The following is a 13,463-nucleotide window of genomic DNA, read 5'->3' as shown; positions in this document are numbered from 1 at the left end:
TTGAAGCTGGAGAACATTATATTTTGGACCATGTCAACCTTGTTTTTTGTTTCTCTCCAGGAAATTCCTGCTTTAAAACAGAAAAGGCAGCTAGACAATGATTGAGGAGACAGAAATCAATAAAGCAGGCTTTAAGATAATGAATTTAAGATACTAGAGAAATAAAATTCTGAGAGTGGTATGGGAAAGGGAAGAGGCAATTTAGTAGGAAACCAGTAGATAAATAATGGACTTAGTAAACATGGAGGAATTGTGATGGGAGAAGATTCTGGGTGAAATCTAAAATAATTTTTGCAAGTGTCATGAGGAATGAGAGAGATGTCAGGCAAGGGAGTTGTTTAAATCTCCCTGTAAAGAGTTCAGGATGTGGTCATACTCATAACTGGAAGAGAGGAGTGTATATTGTAAAAGAAAGAAAGGCAGTGAAGTGTAAATTCCAAAGATCTAAAGGGTGGTTAGAGCATGTCTTGAAGTTGCTTAAAAATGATGGTAGGCAGTAGAGAGAAGCGGATGAACATGAACCAAGTGCTAAAGTTACAGAGAGGTAACAATTGGCGCCAGTAGGTAAGTTGATCATTTGGAGAGGGCGTGTTTAAAATAATAAGCAGAAGATGGATGGTAGATCATGAACTCAAAGGGGCCCAACAGAGCAGAGTTGCATTCGTTCCCTGAGTTGAGTAAATGAGTATTGGCCCACACTCCTAGGAGAAGTAAGCCTCTTCACTACTGATGCTGGAACTCTGGCAAGGGCTGTCTTCAGTGCTGAGTTACTCAGGGCAGGCCAGCCAAGGGCCCCAGAACATGTATGTGGTCTGTGTGTAAGGCCAAGCAAGGACACCAAACAATGAGAAGAAAACTTTCAAATAATATTAACTATTTCCCCAATCAATCAAAGAATTATTTACAAATGGAAAATCACTTCATTGCACTTCCTCCTGCTTACTTTATGGTTTCATATTATGTTTGTGTTTAATTGTATGGAAGGTGTAGGGGTGAAAGGAAGGTTTTGGGTACTGGCTCCATCATCTTTTCCCTACTCTTAAGGTCCTCTTCTGGCCCTGGCAGCCTGACTCCAGGAAGATAGTCATGTATTGGCTTTTTTCCAGAAGACTAAAATACTTCTGGATGTGCAGAATCTTCATGCAAGTGAGCTAGTGAGCTTGTGTGAAGAGAGAAAATATTTGGATTTAACTTTCTCTAGTCATATCCACACTCAGGGTTTATTTTCAATATCTGTTTTCTAGTTTTTATTTTTTTAATATCATAGCAGTGTTGTATAAATGCCTTCTAACCTTTAGAAAGGAGCTTGGTTAAGAGCTTGATTTGAAGGGAAAAAGGGAATTTGTTACCTGTATCTGATCCCCACAAATTAGTAGTCTTTGGAGACTTAACATTAACAAAGTCTTTTGCATTTGTTATATTATTTTCTTGTAGCTAATTAGAAAATAAAGGAGGAAAGATGAGGTCTATATATCAAATACTGACCCATACTGCGTGAATTACTAGGCTGAAACTTGTCTTTAAAAAAAAATAATACATCCCAGAATGCACATAAATTAGAATTTGCATCTGTAAGGCTACCAATTTGAAAAACTCTGGTTTCTAGTTTTAAGCTACACAAAAATATATCTTTCTAATTACAGAATAAATGTCATTAGTATCAAGCAGTGAGTACAACTGGCCTAAAACCAATATAACTTGAAGCAGTAATTCTGCCTAAATTCTTCTTACTAAAGTCACTTTTTTTTTTGTAAATTCAAGATAATATTGCATTTATTCAGTTTTCTAGCACTCAGACAGATATAAATGCCTTTATCCTTTACTATCCTTTGTGATACATTTGAAAGCTTGATGAATGTTAGAAAATGGATTCATTTTAGGTCGTTCTTCATACTGCTACACAAATCAAAATATCTATTTTTTTTTGTTCTGTTCATGTTCCAGATACCATATTCCTCAGCGTCTCCTGGGAATTACGTAGTAAGTACATTTGGGTTTGTTTATTCATAAGAATTGATGTTACGTTTTATTTGGGCAATGAAGTAGTTGTCCAGATGTTAAGAAGAGCCCCTGTGTATTGGCCAAGAAGTGAACATCTGATGTGTATGGAGTTGTTTTGTCTGCCACCCTCAATACATATGTTGATGTTCATCAGTGAAACAGTTATCAATCTGGCCAAGATTGCCTGAGTGCTGTGTCTTATTTCTGCATATGTTTCTGTAAACCAGTACAATACGCTCTGTCCAATCATGAGGAAAGCCATCCCGTTACACCATGATATGCTTGAATTTGCAGTTCTTCAGGAGAATAATCTACACCCGCCTTTCCCCACTCGCCACACACAGAGTCTGAGAAGACATTAAATTATCCCAGTTACCAAGAGAATCAGAGAGCAGCATAATTTGAGGGGATTTTTTTAAGTTATTTTTTCATTCTTAGCAAATGAAAACACTTCTTTTTTGTATTATTTAGTATATATTAAAATTTTTTCAATAATTCATTTACACCTGAAGTCAAATTAGTAGGTTTTATAAGAGCTCTTGAATTTACAAATCACCTTTTAACCATCATTACGTTATGATTCTTGCTACACCCCGAAGGCCATCATAGAGGATAATTTATTACAGTATTTAAGGGGAACTGCCTAACAGAAAAGCAAGGATGAAATGGTAAAAAGGAAAATCTTTCCTGCAGAAATTTTCAGAGGTGGTGGCAAACTGGAGTAGGAAAAAGTGAGTGCTAAAGATCAATGAGCATTTTCACCTCCATGAAGATAGTGTTTTATGAACATAGTGAAAAGCACACACTGCTTTGGACCTGTGAACTCAGTGCTCAATGCACCCTTAGGTATACAAAGAAAGTCTTTTTTTTCTTCACATTTTCTATGAAACAAAAATGAAAGAAAATTTTGGTAAAACCTAGTTTTTCTTAAAGTCGCTTAAGAATAAACCTGACTATAGTTTTATGAAATCATAGATGTTTATTGGAGTGAAAATTGAAGTTGCTTATTAGATAGAATATACATATGTCATTTGCAAAAATCAGTGGCCTGTGTGCATGCACTCAAAATGCTGTGAAAATTTAGACACTTCATAGTTATTTTGATTACTGTACATCTGAAAAATCCTAAAGCCCATTGTCTGAATTATTCATTTTGATTGCCTGAAATTACTGAATTAAAGTTAGAATTACCTAACTCCATTTCAGTGATTGTGTAGCTGCAGCCTTAGTAACCCACAGCATTAGTCAACACTGCCTCTCATTTCTAATTGATGTGATAGATGGAAGTACAATGCTCCAGGAATTTTGCAATTGATACTGATAGAAGAAAGAAATAGAATCAATGCATTTTTTAAATATATAAATATCTTTTGGTGTTTAGTTCCCTATAAAAGCCACTGATACAAAATATAAACAAATTACAGTAACCTAAACTAAATCACAAATGAACATGAGTTATTTCTGTTTTATGGATTTGTAAAGACCCTATGAAATGATTTCTCTTTAACCTCATTATACCTGATGTGATTGAGCCATGAATAAGAAATCAGTATTACAGGCTCATTGTTTTGGGAAACTTGTCAATACAGTCTCAACATTTTTAAGCTAATTTATGTTTTGCATAAGATTGAAATGAAATGATTGTACTTTTAAAGAAAATAAATTACGGACAAAATATATTCCCTCTGTTAGTTTCAAATTGGATTATTATACAGATAAGTCTAACTTTTCTTCTGTTTTTCCTTATATTGTTTAATGAAATGTTAGAAATTGGATTACTTTTACTGAAATTTTGTATAATTATTTAGGGTCCTCCAGGAGGTGGAGGGCCACCAGGAACACCCATCATGCCTAGTCCAGCAGGTATTGTAATCAAACTAGCCACATTGTCATTTGATTATTAAAATCAAGTCAAAAAATTGAGAAATTGTTCTGAAACTTAGTAGTATTCATTGTCTTATTGATGGATACAAAAGTAGAGGTAGCAAGTGGGAAGAAGTAGTGTTTTAAATAACTACTGTCCTATTACTTTAAGCATTTAGAAAACTCCTGTTATAAACATAACATATAATTTGGATGCAAATTGTGTTGGCCTGTATAAATTGCCCAATAATTTATCTGACTAAGAGATTCCTTGAGACTGTAGAAAAGATCCAGATCTCACAACTTAGAAAAATTCTGCATAAGTAATACATGAACTATATGGATCTATTAAGTTTAACATAGCAAATCTATTATCTTGCGAAGATAGATGTAGATATGCTTACAATATTATTTACCCTACATATCTATAAGTATTTATTAGTTAGCTAATAAATCCCCTATGCAGTATGGAATGTTTTTCTTTTAATCCTCTAAATTAAATTATTTCAATATTCCTATGATCATTTAATATAATTATTTTAAATAGCTTTATCCTGTCTTTCTTTCTTTTTGAGGCTTTAATGCAGACTTAAATGTGTTGTGTCTTGAAAATTCTAATGGTGGCAGTTTACATTGGCACAGCCTCCTGGAAAGTGCTCTGGAAACATGTATCAAGAATCATGAAAAAGTTCATACCACTGGACTCCATAATCCTACTACTGCAAACAATTAGAGATACAATCCAAGATTTATGTAGAGGGATGCTCATTTGTTATAGTCAGTAGTGAAACAATAAACACAACCTTCATACCAAATCTTATTTTAGTGAAATTAATAAATTAATTCTTATACAATATAATGTGGACATTAAAATTATTATCAAAGAATTTTTAATGACATGGAGAATAAATGTTCGCAATTCAATACAATATTATTGCAATTTATTTTAAAATATGTGTAAGACAGAAATCTAGAAAGTAGAAAATAAACAGGCCAAGACTTTATCAGTGATAACTTTCGGGTAATGAAATAGATGGGAAATTTTTATAATTAGAAAGAGTTTTTAATTATTTTTTGTACTGTTCAATTCATGCTCTTAATGGTTTGTTGAAATCTAAGGTATATGGAAGCTTGAAATTATATATCATTAATTATACCAATAATAATTTTTAAGTTTTAAATCTTTTTAATTTAGAAAAAGCATAAATTTGGTAATTAATGCAACATTTTACTTTGCTCCACCACTCTTTGAAATATATCATAAATATTTCATAGAGCTCTGTCCTCAGAGCATTTTCATTGAAGTGACACTGAATTCATTGAAGACAGAATTATGTGAATTGAATATCTTGCCCATATTTGCCATTCCTACATGGTAGTTTATTTATAAAGGTAGCATGTAATTAATAAACACTTCACTGCAATACTAAAAGAAATTTTTTGGAGAAACACTGGAGTTTACAGGTGATAAGTAACCCAATCACTTCTTCCTTTCAAGCCAGAAATTAACACCAGTGTATCTTTGTATACTTTGTGCATACTCCTTTATCTACTTGTTCTTTGTCACAGTCGTTCTTTTAATATGAAGACAACACCCCCTCCCCCAAAAAACTAAATGCCAGAAGATCTACTTTATTGTAAAATTTTTCTGTATATAAAAGTTCAGACATTTCCTAGAAAATACCAGTTTTATTCCCTTTAATGTTTTTTCTTTCCAGATGAAATCATATTCTTGATTGGTCTTAAAAAACAAAAAATTTCTATTTATTTCTCCATATTAAAAACATATGGCCCATTTTCCTTTCAAATTACTGAAATTAGTAAGTAAAATTAATAAGGCTAATAAAGGTGAAAAACCATGTAAAGGTATTCTATGTTTAAAAACCAATCTAAGATTTTCTGAAAAATAAGTTTTTATGGTATAGAATTTATTCCGTTAGTTAAATTAGCAGGTATGTATTGTCTGTAGTACACAACATGAATTTGACATGATCCTTTTCTTTCTCCTGATGAACTTATAGCCTAGTTGGAAGCAGGAGGGAAGAATAAGACAAATAAAATACTAACTGTAATGCAAAGCAGAATTCAGTGGTCGGGGAAACTCATGCACTTGGAAATGTCAGAAAGAAAGCTTCATAGCATTTTTAATGTTCCTTGAATAATGAGTAGAATTTCAGTAGGTGAAAATTGGGTAAAAGATGCTTGGTGGAAGAAAGAACAAACATATGGAAATGGAAAAGATTGATCATATGCGGGAAAGAAATACTCTGGGTTGACAGTACAGAGTGCATGAGGATGTAAAAATAGTTAAGGGCACAAATGTAGATTAAGACTTAATTTAGTATTAACAATAGGGGTCAACCTGAGGTGGGCATGTCAGCTTTTTAACAGTGTGATATATTAATCCAGAAGTGAACGATAATATTAGATTTATGGATCACTGTTTACAAACAACCAATAAATGATATCTAACCCAGAGTGTAAGTGGCACACACTAAATTGATAAACTTATTAATATCTAATAAGTAATCACAAAATAAGAGGAAAAGTCATTGCTGATTTCCCACCCTGTAGTTACTGTCACGAGAAAGCAATTAATTTTTATCTTCTACCTTGAATCAGTACAAAAAATTTGAAACACATCTTTTCTCAAAATAGAGAGGCCATTACATTGTATTTAAGAAAACTGTAATTGTGGAAAATAGAAAACGTTTAATAATTAGTATTTCCTAAATGTAAAATTTTTAACTGTATACTCTAGGTTATACATTATAAAAATACATATAAATATTTAGAGACTTAAGTAGAGTTAGCTAATGATGTGAAATGTAAATTTTTTAAAATATTATAATATAAATGTTACATTTATTTATATTGATATACACTACAGTTATTTACATTATAATGAATCAAGAATATAATGAGTAAAAACAATTATCAAAAGTTGTGCTGGAGAAAGCTTTTACTTCAATTAAGAGAATTTTTAAATCCAATTTTATAGTTTTACTCCACTTCCTGTTAGAATTAATTCAGGATATTCCACCAGCTTTTACTAATTACTAGCTAAATAAATTTTTTTTTCAAATTGGTATAAAGAAGACTAATGAAACAATAAAAACTGAAAAGCTATTGAATCTGAATTTTAAGAGATTTATATATACATATAAGTTGAGAAAAGTCATAAAATATCCATGATTTTTTAAAAAGAAAAGCTTTACTGTAACTTTTTAGATTGTTAAGTCATTTATTTTGACTTAAATTATTCAAGTGATTACTCCTAACATATTAGATAAATATTTCCAATTTATGACCTCAGAATGATGATTCTGGATGAGAAAATGACTTACAGATAGATATTTGTTCATTTCTGAACATTACTAATGACTATTTCAAGTGCAGCAGCTATTAATATGTATATGTGTCCAGATCCTCTTCAGTTACTACTTTGTGATGACTTGGGTGTAGATTATAAAGAAAGATGTTAATTAAGTAATATTTTGTTTCAGATTCAACCAACTCTGGAGACAACATGTATACTTTAATGAATGCAGTACCTCCTGGACCTAACAGGCCTAATGTAAATATGACTTTTAAAAACTTTTTGGAATGTATTTGAAGACTCCAGCTTTAAGTGCATTCCATACTGTATAAGCTGTATATTTTACAATCCAGGAGCTTATTGGATATCAAAAAGCTCAAATTTTTTCTATGTTCTGGGTTTAAAAAAAAACATAATACGTACCATATATAAGAAAAGATTTCATATCAATAGGATTTAAATGTACAACTGAACTTTATCAGTAATATAATGTTGCTGTGTAGTCTTATTTTATCCCAAGTACTTAATAATTAATAGTGGCTATTTGAAAACGACAGGTAATTTATAATCATTTATGTTAACCTCATTTTTAGCATCATTAATTTCTTCATTGTAGTTGTTTATTTTTTTATCCTGATAAATTGAAAATAAATTGGGAAGTTGGATATGCTAATTTTTATTCAGATTTTTGAAATTTGGAATTTAAATATGGAACAGAGGCAGTTCTACAGAAAGGATTTGGGTATTTTTATAAAGCATATGGGAATGATTTTTCCACAAAAGCTTACAGGAAAATTACATTTTATTTATCTATGACATAAGACCTACATGTTAACAACAAATATTTATAACAGAGTATAGTTAATACATAAATATATATATAAATATAGAGTAGTTTAAATTAAAGAGAAGTCAGAGACATTATAGAATTTTCATAAGCACACTGAAAACTGAAACTAAAATAATTATTATAATTAAGTTTCCTAGAAGTAAAAACAACAAAGGGAAACTTTAAATCTGTCCGATATGGTATGGTACTTGAAATGTGGCTTGTCCAAATTGAGATGTGCTGTATAAAATACACACTGGATTTTTAGGACTTCGTATGAAAAAAAGAATGTAAAATAGAATGTAAAATATCTCATTAAAATGTATACATTGACATGTTGAAATAATAATTTCTATTAACTTTATTGGGGTGACAATGGTTAGTAAAACTACGTAGGTTTCAAGTATACATTTCTATACTATATGATCACATTGTGTGCTCACTACCCAGAGTCAGTTTGGAGTAGAAGAATCAACATAGTCAAAATGGCCATATTACTCAAAGCAATATACAGATTTAATGCAATCCCCATCAAAATCCCAATGACATTTTTTTAAGAAATAGAATAAAAAACATCAGATTTGTATGGAACCACAAAAGACCCTGAATAGCCACAGCACTCCCAAGAAAAAAGAACAAGGGTGGAGGTATCACCCTCCCTGACTTCAGCTTATACTACAAATTGACAATAATGAAAACAGCATGGTATTAGGAGAAAAACAGACACATAGACCAATGGAAAAGAATTGAAAACCCAGAAATAAATGCACATGTATATGGGCAGATAATTTTCAAAAAAGGAGCCAAAAACATACAGGGGAGAAAAGAAAGCCTCTTTAATAAATGGTGCTGGGAAAATTGGAAAGCGACATGCAAAAGAATGAAACTCGACTGCTATCTGTCACCATATACTGAAATGATAATTTTGATATGCAATATAAATAAAATACATTATTAAAATTAACTTCACCTTTTTTACTTTTTAGACATGGCTGCTAGTAAATTTAAATTTACTTATATAAGTTCACATCTGTGGCCTGCATATTATTTCTGTTAAGCAGCACTGCCTTCGAATTATTACTATTGTCTTTATACAGCACATAAATTGCTTTTTGGAAAAAAAACAATTTCCTATCATGGATGTCTAAAATTTGTTTTCACAAAGATCGTAAAGAGTACCGAATATAGTAATAATGTTCATTTTAGAAATGCAGCAAGAAAATCAAAAAGGTCTTCATACTGCAATTTCATATCCTAAAACTTGATATTTGAAAGGGAGAGAGCAAAAGAGAAAACCAAGAGTATATGGAACTGAAGACATTTCTGTGGTCAGCTAAGCTGACATCATACAAGTATGTTCTACTCTGGTTCTCTAACTCCATACAAAGATAAGAGATCCAAGAAAAGTAGAAGGTGAACATGTCACTCTTTCAAATGTCATTCATCTCAACCAGAGGTAGTAAAAACAAATACCTGCTGAGGGCTAGAACTGGAGTTTTATGTGCTTCAAGCATACATACCTGTAGTCTTAGTGTCTTTTAAAACACTGTGGGGACCAGATAAAAGGACCTAAGTAAAAAAGTTCACAGGCGTTTGGTCTCACAGGCACCAATTTCTCAGCCCAGATCTAAACTATACTTTTGTGAAAAACTAACAACAAGTTCAAAGTTAATGTCTTTGGACCTGTCATTTAAGTCAGACATATTCCAAGTTGTTTGCTGAAAAACCAATTCATGTGCTTTTACACACTAAAATTTTAGGCAACAGAATTGGCATTATCCTGGGAAAATGTAGTATAAGCCTGTGGTTTGTATGATCATAGTTGATGGAAAACCATCTTATTTCCACACAGAGTCGGTTGTCTGCTGAGGGCAACTGTTTTTCCTCCAAAAGCTTGTATGATTAGTAACCACTGCTACCCACCTACACACATAAATACATGCACACACCACATTCAATATTCTGTACCATACAACATGGAAGTAATGCTCAGGGATGGGAAATTCTAAGAGCAGGAATTTTCAGTAGCTGTCTTAACTGTAAACATAAGATAATTATGAATCACTTGTCTTCAAACTGGGGTCCTGGTTTCCTCGGAAGTATTCCAGGGAGATGAGGGAAAGACTTACTGGACATGGACAGGCCATGAGCTGTCCACCACCAGCACTACCACAGCACGTCTGTTCACAGCTGCATTTACCAGGCTTCTGATGTAGTATTTCACTGGAAAATAAAATAATACCTCTACTTTTTAACATCTTAAATATAACTGCTGTAGAATGTCTGATTGTCATAGAACTCCCATAGTTGAGACTACCAAGAGAATTAGCTATATTCAGCTATCCCCAAGCAGCTAAAAGTATTTAACCTATAAGATGAAATTATTTGTTTCCATTTGAACAAAGATAGATTGCTAAAAAATATTAATGGTGGCATAATAATTTCGAATCATTCTTATTAATAAGCCAATACCTTTAGCAGTATCTTAAGAATCACTTCCTGTTTCTAATAATTGGTCAATAGCATAAAAGAAAATGCTTATCTTCTCATTTGCCCTGCAATGTATGTGCTTTCTAGTTGAGGGTATCTGAAGAAGAAAAATTTGCACATGAATGAAGATTAGCCTAAAGATCCAGAACACAGAAAGTATGGGATGAGAGAGGTAGGGCAGTCCAGTTAGAGAATCTATTACTATAAGGCTGAAAAAAACCTAAGAAAATAATCTCCATAACTTGAAAATGAAAACAAGTTGTGGAATTGTCTTATAATGTTAAAGACAGATATTGTAACATTGATATAAACTATTGTTTTCAATGTGATCATAGTCCTTTTCTTTATTTTTAAAATAGTTTCCAATGGGCCCAGGGTCAGATGGACCCATGGGTGGCTTGGGAGGAATGGAGTCACATCACATGAATGGCTCTTTAGGTAAGGATATTAAACCTGATGTTTAGAAATAAATTCAAAATAAAGCCTTAATTCTACATAGTGGATATTATGGTTTGCCAAGTTCTTCTGTATATAGGAACTCATTTTGAAATGCTTCAACTTTTACCTCACACCGATAGTTCTAATCTACAGTGTACTGGTTATAATCACTGGAAACCACTGGAAAAAAAAATGTGAGATTTGTTCTAGCCTAACTCATATGCACAGGTATTTAACCTATCAAAATCTAATGTTTTATGGTAAAAGGAGACATCGCTGCTTTGAACACATGTCATATACACCTTGCCTGGAGGACTACAGAATCCTCCCAACTGATTTCTTTGTCTCCAAAGGTCTATAGATACAGTCTCTGAGGAACTTTAATTCTCTGCAAGAATTTCTGAACTTTTTTCTGTATTTCAATGTTTGTCTCTATTTTAAAATAAAATCGGTATTACATTTTGGATAATCTGAATGATTCTCTTAAGCGAGAACGCTGACCACATTGTGTTTATGATAAAGCTGATTTCAAGTGGTGTGACTAATGATTAAAAGCATACTTCGTAAATAATGTCTTGTCAAATGAAGCCAAATATCTGCAAGGTGAAACAGAAGTTTCACAATAGTGAGAAACAGAGACAAATGGTACAAAGTAGACTAGGTCAGGCCAAACACAAAACCAAAAACAAAAGAGAGAGAGAGAGAGAGAGAGACATTTATTTTATGTTTATATATGTTTAAAAAGCATTATCATAAACTAATTTAGGAGTTGAAAATGGGGATTGAGGTTTGTGATAATTTTTTTGTCTTTTGAAAAGGGACCACCTTTTGCTCAGGTTGGAAAAACTATGCCCATGAGTAATTTAGGTTATACATAGATTTCATAATGCCACCAAAGTCAGGAATGTCACCCTCTGATACTTTCAAAAGCTGTGTAACCTCAATAATCAAGAAACTATTTGCAACACATTGAAAGACTTTTGTGCTTTTAAGGATTCATACTTATTTTGCCTAGATTTCAGAGTCTTAATTTGCACTGTCCAGTTTTGGTAACCACTAGCCATATGTGACTAATGTTAAATTAAAAATAAATAACATTTAAAGTTCAGTTCCTCAGTCACACTACCACATAGCAAGTGCACAGAGGCATACAAACCTAATGGCTGCCAGAACGGACAGCACAGAACAACAGTTCTGTGATCACACAAAGTTCTACTGGGCAGCACTGTTCTAGAATTGTATTTTCCAATTTATTGAAAAATAATTCACTTTCCAATCTTTTATTTTGTAAAATTGTGCACAAAAAGATGACATTTTGACATAGTTAGAGGAATCTCATTGTATTATTCACTAGAATAGAATTTGCAGAAGAGTTTCACATATGCTTGGCATGTGGCTTATTTCTATAGTGAACATCACTATATATATATATATATATATATATATATATATATATATATATATATACACACACACACACACATACATATCTGTATATATGTATGTGTATATATATAGATAGATAGATATAGATAGATATTCAGTATTTAACAATTTATTATGCCTGTTTATTTATAAATTAATCATGTTACTAAACCCTAACTTTATTTGTGTCTGTTGCCTGAATGCTGTACTATTAAAACATTATAATATTTTTATGCCAGGAAAGTTAATTGTTAAAATAATTTAAAATAAAGCTAATATTGGGGTAAAGATGTGGTTCAGAATATTGTCAGGTATTGTTTCAAATGTCCGTTTTATGTTTTATCAGATTTAAAAGCATCATTTCAGAAAATGTATTTAGAGATCTCTCTCTTGCTCTTTAGTTATACACAGACATACATACACACACACACACACACACACACACATTTCAAAAATTTGAATTGAGTAGAATAATAAATCTTTAATATTTTACTTTCAAGAATCTATGACAACAGTTTTCTTCATTCTGCCATTATTAAAAAAAAAAAGATGATTGGGGACTAGAAGAGCAACTATACTGCATTTGCTATCAGGTGATACTTATTTATGACACAGTGTAAAAGAAAAGTAATGTTTTAAGATGAAAAAATTCAGGAGATGTACATTGGAAAATACATACAGTATACTGCATTTATTTATATAAAAGGAGTACTTAATTTATAAATGAAGTCATGACCTAATAAGTGCTTTCTTTGCGTGTTTTGTTTCAGGATCAGGAGATATGGACAGTATTTCCAAGGTAAGTACTGTGTACTCTGTGTTGTTTTTTTGTCTGTATTTTATTTCACAAAGAACTCTGATTAAGATTATTAGAATAACCTTAATAATTTTTTTCTTGAACAAGAGTTTGAAAGTGGAAGGCCAAATATAATTAACTGGAAGTTTAAAATACTAATGTATATAATCTGTGGGAAAGGGTAAAATGAGTCTTTTAAGAACGTTCCTAAACGTGCTAAAGTTCATTTACAGGATGTCCTATACATGATTGATTAATTGTTACCCAAGTAATAGCCAATTTAATCACGTTATGATGTTACA

The 13,463-nt window shown here is 31.9% G+C and overlaps 1 protein-coding gene across 4 annotated transcripts in view; it reads left to right on the top strand.

The window, feature by feature from the left end:
- Positions 1-13,463, top strand: part of SSBP2 (single stranded DNA binding protein 2) — a 282,149-nt gene that overhangs the window by 245,857 nt on the left and 22,829 nt on the right. For all 4 annotated transcript variants that reach the window (XM_033110260.1, XM_033110263.1, XM_033110261.1 and 1 more), the window contains 5 exons: positions 1,945-1,980; positions 3,810-3,864; positions 7,371-7,441; positions 10,862-10,940; positions 13,136-13,164. In XM_033110260.1, the coding sequence (XP_032966151.1) occupies positions 1,945-1,980; positions 3,810-3,864; positions 7,371-7,441; positions 10,862-10,940; positions 13,136-13,164 (270 nt within the window). The remainder of the gene's footprint in view (positions 1-1,944; positions 1,981-3,809; positions 3,865-7,370; positions 7,442-10,861; positions 10,941-13,135; positions 13,165-13,463) is intronic.

Source organism: Rhinolophus ferrumequinum, chromosome 7 (genome assembly GCF_004115265.2).
Source record: "Rhinolophus ferrumequinum isolate MPI-CBG mRhiFer1 chromosome 7, mRhiFer1_v1.p, whole genome shotgun sequence".
Taxonomy (NCBI): Eukaryota; Metazoa; Chordata; class Mammalia; order Chiroptera; family Rhinolophidae; genus Rhinolophus; species Rhinolophus ferrumequinum.
The sequence above is the reverse complement of the archived record's forward strand: the minus strand, read 5'-3'. Positions and strand labels throughout refer to the sequence as shown.